Source organism: Melanostigma gelatinosum, assembly GCF_949748355.1.
Source record: "Melanostigma gelatinosum genome assembly, chromosome: 3".
NCBI lineage: Eukaryota > Metazoa > Chordata > Actinopteri > Perciformes > Zoarcidae > Melanostigma > Melanostigma gelatinosum.
The window spans coordinates 16,076,395-16,084,394 of NC_136636.1; the positions used below are offsets into that span (position 1 = coordinate 16,076,395).

An 8,000-nucleotide genomic window follows, 5' to 3' on the forward strand; every position below is an offset into this window, starting at 1 on the left:
GCTCCGCATATCGCAGTCAGGGTTTCGCCTCGAAGATCAACAAGTATGCCCGGAGTCCATACGGACAGACTACCTGTGTTTCCCAGTCAGCTGTGCGAGGAGGCGCCGCATCTCTCTGAAAGTGAATCCATGGCTTCTCAGCGCTGTCTTCCACGTCTGATTAACTCTTTCAGCACCGCGCCTTGACGTCTGCGTGTATCAATAAAACACACTTATGGGCACTGTTGTCGTGTTGTTGTGCTTAGGCCGAGGTGTACGGTTAGATAAAGGCATCATGTAATGATAGTGCACATAAAAGATGGATGAGTAAATGTATGATCATGCGATCTGAAGGCACAGAGCCAACAACAAGGAGAACCGATGGGATGATACATGTTTAGAGAAAAGGCTGTAATGCTGCTTAATATGATGGGAATAGCTGCGTTTACTCTTATCTCCACATATAAGCAGTATATGTATTCAGATATACATTACATTATAGAGTGAAAATACTCCAGTGCAAGTAAAAGTCCTGCATTCAAAATCATACAAGGTAAAAAATACCTAATGTACCAATATTAAAAGTACTCATTCTGCTGAAAATGGTCTTTGTGAGTGTTATATTATATAAAAGATTAGACTGTTGGAGCTAGTTTTAACTATAAGGTCGGTGATTTAGTCCAGTGATTCCCAACCAAGGGATCGTGACAAATCTGGCGATGCAGGAGGGACACAAGAGATCTTCAGTCAGCCTTCAAATCAATTATCAGTGTATTTTCAACTATCAAATCCTCCTTCTTCCACCTTTGATAATCCTCCTTCTACCACCTTTGCAATATTGCTATGATCCGGCCTTCTCTCACACGTCCTGCTGCTGACACATTGATCCACACCCCGTCTTGATAATTGCAACACACTCCTCTACAGCATCAGTGCTGGCTCCATCAGCAGACTCCAACTGGTCCAGAACGCATCTGCCAGACTTCTAACCCAAACCAAACCCTGGCACAATATTACACCTCAGTACTCAGAAACCAGTGGATCAACTAAAAACATCCTGCTCTTCACCGTCAAAAAGCCCTTCACCAACTGGCCCCCACCGAGTGGAGTTTGAGTTCTTGAAAAGCACGATACAAATCTAATGTATTTTTAATGTTATTCTTCTCACTGTTATTATTATGTGCGCTGGAGGTTTCAAGTTTCACATTTCGATAAGTTGCAAAGTGCTTCCAAACTAGTTGTGAAACATTTAAAACTCACATTTAAAGAGAGTTTTCTGAATGAAGGGGGACTTAAAAGCCTATGAATGCTCAGCTGTTGCCCAAAGTATGGAAGCAAAAATAAAAAATGAGATATACTGTATGTCAGGTTTACTCATGTTTTTAATGATAATATTAATAACAAACAAATACATTTGATAAATAGAGTCACTGAGTACATATAAAATGGTAGCAGTGCTGCAGTACATAAAACAAATGCTTTATCAATAAACAATTTTACAATTATGTACAGTTAATCAGATGATTGAGTCACATTTCACGCAGTGTCCTCTTCAGCCTGAATCGGACCTGCAGATCTCCGTCCGGCTGGAGCATCCCAAAGCCGTAGCGACTGGGATTAACTGGTGGCAGTTTAGCCTCTGGGTCACACATCTCCAGATCAAGATAAGTCAAGAGCAAGAACACAAATCTAGAGAAACAGGAGGCAAACGTAGTTTAGAACAACAACAGACCGCCCACTGATAAACACGACTTATAAGACGATAACAATATTAGGTTTCAGTCATTCCGTTAAATGCAGAAATTATGTGAAAATCACATCAAGTAAATCAACCAATCTGAAACAAAGAGCAAAAAGCCTAAATAAATACCTGCTCTTTTTGTGTGTGTTGTGCATTACAAGGATTGACCTTTAACCTTTGCTACTGGATCTGATGTCTGAAAAAGACACGCTCTCCCAAATTACAATTTTCATAAAGGTCAGCCCGAAGTCAATTTTTACTTGCCCCTACAGATACAAATTATGATATTTTATTTATTAGCGGTTATTAACGAACAAAGTCTCAAGATAATTGCCATGTTTAATGTTTATTCAAGAAAATAAATCTGAAATTTTGCCCAAATCCAACGCCACCCAACTCAAGTTTCCAGAATACTTGAAATGCTCGCTTGCACTTCAGTTCATAAAATGTCTTTACTGGCCGCCATTTTCTCGCAGGTGCCCTATCGGTGATGCACATGTGCAACGAGATGAAAAGGGGCCGAGATGGCTCTCTCCTTAGCTACAGCCATCATCAGCTCTGGAAAAAGCTTCTTTTTTTTTTACCACTTGCTCGATCAGACAAGTGACTTGCAAGATTGACGAGCCTGATGTGGCGTTTTATTCTTGTTGTTAAACCCTGCAGTTCATTACAGAGTATAACCGATTATTATATTACAGCTTGTTGCTAATAATGACAGGAAAAGGAAGCAGGACTGACAAAATAACAGAGGAAAATGTTATGTGTAGATATACTTTGCTGGTCCTGTAATTGGGGTGAAATTGCAGGAAAGGCTTTGATCATTAATGTGTCATTATAAAACCATCAATGGGCCATTGAAAGATAAAGAGATTGAAAAGCAGTGGATTTTTTACACTCACTGTTTAATGGCTGTAACAGCAAACTCTTTCCCAACACAGATGCTACTCCCTGCACCCCAGGGCATGGTGTAGTACTTCAGCATTTTTCCATCTTTGTAGAATTTATCCTTCACTGTCATATCGTCATTTAAGAAGCGGTCATACTTGAAAATCTGTTAAGAGGAGACAAGAAAATAAACAAACATGAAGGCATAAGATGTGTGCATTATAATATCAAGACAATAGGCTTGATCCTATGTCTCTTGTTCTGTTTCTTGTTAAAAATAATATGGAAGTATCACCTTTAAGAATGCAAAAAACTTGCATGAACACTTACATAATATGTAATTATCACCTCTAACCACTGGAGACAAATAAACAGAATGAACATTGGGAATTGATCTCGCTCTATTGCTAGTCAACTTCTACTTGTTTCATTTGTAGGCATTCAACAGCTCATCCCAAAGGATACGGTATTCTGTTAGTAATTTAAATTACACTGCTTAATAATCCTGCCTCCTCAAGGTTGCTTTGTGCTCTACAATATGGCTTAGAAATATCACAACGGAGGTACACAACGATATGTATTATGACGGTGGAGGCTCTGTATACCGCTAAATGTTCAGTGATAGCAGCATCTCATGCACGTCACAAGAACAGTTTTTCATGTCTGTGACGTTAATGCTATAAGTACCTGTGGTTCTTGATGTATCTGTGGGTCCAATTGAGGGCTGAGGAAGGGGAACAGACAAACTCTGTCCCCCTTCCTGAGGTGGTAGTCCTGTCCACTGGCCATGTGCAGGCTCTTGTCCTGCACCACCTCTCTGCTTATCATTACCGCAGCGGTGAGCCGTAGGGTCTCGCTCAGAACGCTGTCTGCAGAATGGAGAAGGCAACAGAGTGGATGATGTCAGAGGGGTGTCAGTGCGAGTTAAATCAGCCCTCGGGCTTACTTTGGAGAGGTACAAACATTTGCACGGAAATTGAATATATGAAAAAAGGCAATCATTACTTAATTGAATCAAAGGTGAAACTTGTATTGTCGCTGTCATTGTTTCAGCATGCTGCACTTATCTTGTTCATATCAACAGGTCAAATACGCCTTTGATTCCACCTTACCGGAGTGGCTAAACCTCGAGCTATAAGAGTAAAGTAAGCGAAAAGGGGCTGCTAGCAGCTGTTGCGTACCAAGCACAGGTGTGCTGTGTGCGTCCAGCAGGGTGATGGGAGAGTGCTGCAGGGTGGTGTCACGGAGAGTGAGGCCTCTGATCTCCGTTTTAACAGCGTCCATGGCCTCAGGGTGAGTGAGCAGGAAGCCAAGGAGCCAAAAGGCAGCAGGTCCAGCATTGCACTTAAAGGAAAACACCCAAATTTAGCACAAACCTAGTCCTTTATACAAGCTTCCAGTATAAAAAACGTTGCAAAACCTTTACATTTTGTATATGTGGACATACAATGCATTTAATATGGAGGTAGTCAATATGGAGCTCTCTGTAATGCTGCAGTCTGAATATGACTGATGTGAGGAGGAGGAGGTGAATCAGTCCGCACACTTACACTGCTGTCGGCCGCTCGAGACTGAGCCTGTCAGACAGTCATTGTTATGGGTTAAGGCTGTCTGACCTCTGCACGTCTCAGGTCAGCTCTCCATTGACAGCCAGGGCAAATACCCAAAAGCAACTTAAGGGGCAACACGGTGACTTTCTGCCCTCTAAGATCTTCAGGTCAATCATCATAATGATATGAGCCTGGTAACCTAAACCCAGGGTGGGTACTTTTAAAGGAATAGCATTTTTGTAAATATGCTTAGAGAGTTAGATGAGATACCACTTGCATGTCTGTACATTAAATATGTAATTACTGTAGTTGCAGTTTTTACACTTTTTGAACGGATTAAACAAACAAGATGTAACATGTTGATTGGGAAAGAAGTGCCGGTAGGCAGTTGTTATTTTGTACAGAACCAGGCTAGCTGTTTTCAGTATTTATGCTAAACTAAGCGGACCGGCTGCTGGCTCCAGTTTCATATTTAGCGCATAGACATGAGAGTGGGTTCAACTTCCTCATCGAAACACTTAGTAACTCTTGACTACGCATATTTCCTCGATTGTCAAACTATTCCTTAAGGGTATAACTTTATTCTCTGGCAGCTGTATACTCAGAATAGCTGGGAGTGCGCGACTGAAACTAAAACAACTGAAACCAATGAATTATACATTAAAATGATTGCTTTAAAATACATGTGTGGGCATGAGAGTGTACAGGCACCTTAAATCACCATCTCCTCTAAAAGGAAAGTAACTAATAAATCCATTTCAGTCTGTTCATGTTTCAGTCAATGAAAATTATTGTTTAAAAATAAAACAGCTACCACCAGCCTGTGTGGGACTCAGGATGAGGTGGTGGTTTTGCTGAAATCCCAGCATTGCCTGTAACAAACGTATACAAGCCACATTCACTCTGGCACGTCCCGCTGGACTCGCATCTAATGCCTCTATTCTCTGCAGTGGTGCTCCAGTTTCCTTTCCAGACTGAGTGTGGCCTTGTGTGTGTGTGTTTGACATTTGTTTGACTGTGTGTGGTAGAGAGACACAGCCAATGAAGCAGCTCTCACCTGTGTGGTCCACAGCTGCAAAAGTAGAGCTCTTTTCTGCATTTCTGCATCCACTCCCTCCTCCTGCAGGAAGTCGTGGTAGCTCTGCTGCCACGAGTTTGACCCTGACCCTCCGCTCAGACAGTTTGGGGACAGCAGCTCCCACAGTCGCACCCGGCATGAGTTGGCTGTCTTGCTTTCCCCTGTTGAAGACCCAACGTACTTTCATGCAGATACTTACTGTACACACATGAAGCCAGAACAGGAAATCAAAAATAAAACACGTTGACTTTTTATTCGCTATTGTGCGGCTTACCTCGCTTGAGCGAGCGACGAGCCAGTTTGGCGAGAAGATCGTCAAACTTGCGAAATTCTTTGTAGACCGCAGAAGCATTGTCTCTCCTCTCAAACAACGTACGATACCCGGCCCTGAGCACAACAATCAAGTTGAAGATCTTCCTGCCTGTCACTGCTGGTAGTATAAACAGTGACATCATTTGATTTATGTTGATGTTAGAGGGCTTGATACGCTGTGTGCTACCTGAAGAGAAGGCTGTAACAAAGGTTAAAGAGTCCATCCTGCCTCCACTCTGAAGGGTTGCAGTCTTTCTGGTCACTCAGCAGCAGGTTCTGAAGGTGAGTGTTCATGGAGCTGCTGAGGTTGGAGAGACTGACACCTTGAAAATGCCTGAAGGAAATAATAAAAATACATTGAGACTCGCAATCGGCATTTCAAGCAGAGTTTGTCTTATCATTTTGTGAAACATAAAGTCTGTGTTTAAAAGATGCACTTACTGTTCCATCCACTTCCTCTCTGCTCTAGGTTTGAGACTCGGCAGCTGCAGACTGAAGATCCTTTCCATGAGCTGGTTTCTGCTGCGGGTGAAGTCCAAGAGGACTGTGTCGTTCATTACGGCATCGAAAGAGTTTGGATCCAACAGCACCGTCACGTAATGACCAGCAACACGGACCTGGGAGGACCGTGTTGAAAAAGAATCGTCTCATTGTTTGTCCTTAATTTGAAGTTATGTTGAATGGTCAGTGTTTTGCTCGAAGACATTCAGTGAAACACTATGTTCTATATTGGAATAATAACGAGTGGCAGTGGCCTCTGCAGAACTAACTTCAGATATATTCAGATTCAAAGTACAATGGAGGCCTTCTGAACTTGCTTTCACCACACATGCAATGTGTCTTGCTGAAATGAATAGTGTGTTGCTGTCATGTGAAACCCTGATTTGAATTTTGCTCCTGTAAGTAAAAACATCTTTGTAATATTTTCTTTCAAACCATGACATATTTGTTTTTTCTCCTATTTGGCAGTCAAATGTTCCGACACGGTCTTTATCAGAACTTACTGTGAAAATATCCCCATGTCTGTCTTTCATCCGGCCCAGAAACTTTGCAGCATCTTTTCCAAACTCGAGAGCGTGGCCCAACCACGGAAGGAGTCCTTTGTCCAGAGGAGGCTCATTATTCTGTCTGTGAAGTATGAGGAAACTCGTTAAATTGACAACAGTAGGAAGTTTCACATTTGTTCAGGAACACCTCGATCACATTCAATGATCACATTCATACATCTGCTGGCCACTGAGCAGCTCCAGCGGCCTCGCTTGAGGGAGAGCAAGCGATGCTTTTCACTTTCCTCACCCAGGTTTTTCCTGCAGGTGGTTTCTCTGACCTTTAGTCCACCACTGTCAATGTGATGTAAGGCAAGGCAAGGCAAGGCAAGGCAAGTTTATTTGTATAGCACATTTCAACAACAAGGTAATTCAAAGTGCTTCACATAAAACCATTAAAAGCATCAAAACATAAGGCAAAAGAAAAGGAGATTTAAAAACAATTAAAGAAACAGTGTAAGAAATCAAATTCAGTCATAAAAAGTAGAGGAGATTTAAAACATACATTGAAACAATAATTGAAGTAGCCAAGGCCTCTGCTCTGGACCTGTCCTCTGCTACTTTCTTTTAAACTTCGCCCGTTATCAACGATTCATCGGTTAACTCAAGATTTGCGCTCTCGTACAGAAACTCCGTCGAGGATACTCTAAGCAGAGAAGTTTATCTATTCGTTTATGAATCTTAACTAACAGGTTTGGAGTCAATAGCAAGGCATGTAATGAGAGCATTCTATCATGAGGTTGAAACACAGGCCACAGTGTAAACGATAAGAATCATTTTGAGTTTTAAGACAACTAAATGCAGAGAATCAGGGTTTCACAGTCAGCATTGTTCAAACATACAAATTCTATCAGTCAGATAATATATGCGTTAAGAGGCATTCTAATATAAGTATTACTATTCATTAATGCATTTGATTAATATTAAATATACTTATCTTTAGAAAATAGCAAAACTAAAGTTTTTGCAGTGTTTTGCAGACCTTCAGAATCTATCACAATCTCTGAAATGCACCTTTGCTAATCATCTAATATCTGCAAATATCAACATATTAATAAAAGGCTTTACCTTGTGCGACTGTAGTAGAGGAGAACTAGTATGAGCAGTCCATTGAGTAGTAAGAATATTGTCCACAACATGTTTCAGTGAAGTCTTACGTGTCCTGTCCTGTGACATCATTTATTCCATAGCTGCTGGCAACTGAGCTTTATGTTTGAGCGCTGCTCAACCACACCTACTGCTTGTTAGGAGGCGTGGAAAGGTGTGGCTTGTGACACAAAGTGTTGCGCAACACTCTTACATAACTCACACCACAGAAGCCACCACATTCTGAGTGACACTTAACTATTTAGAGTTTCGACACTTTCCGGAAGAAGGTTAAACATCCTTCACAAAATCCTTCATTCACG

General features: G+C 41.5%; 1 protein-coding gene across 1 annotated transcript; it reads right to left on the minus strand.

Annotated features, from left to right (window-relative positions):
• Nucleotides 1-1,479: 1,479 nt before the first annotated feature.
• Nucleotides 1,480-7,761, minus strand: ptgis (prostaglandin I2 (prostacyclin) synthase). The gene is made up of 10 exons (XM_079266205.1): nt 7,660-7,761; nt 6,550-6,673; nt 5,987-6,162; nt 5,733-5,879; nt 5,508-5,620; nt 5,213-5,394; nt 3,787-3,949; nt 3,293-3,474; nt 2,620-2,771; nt 1,480-1,668 (listed from the first exon to the last, which is right to left on the minus strand). Exons 1-10 carry the CDS (start codon nt 7,728-7,730, stop codon nt 1,509-1,511), a joined length of 1,470 nt encoding a protein of 489 aa, XP_079122331.1. The 5' UTR covers nt 7,731-7,761; the 3' UTR covers nt 1,480-1,508.
• Nucleotides 7,762-8,000: the final 239 nt, after the last annotated feature.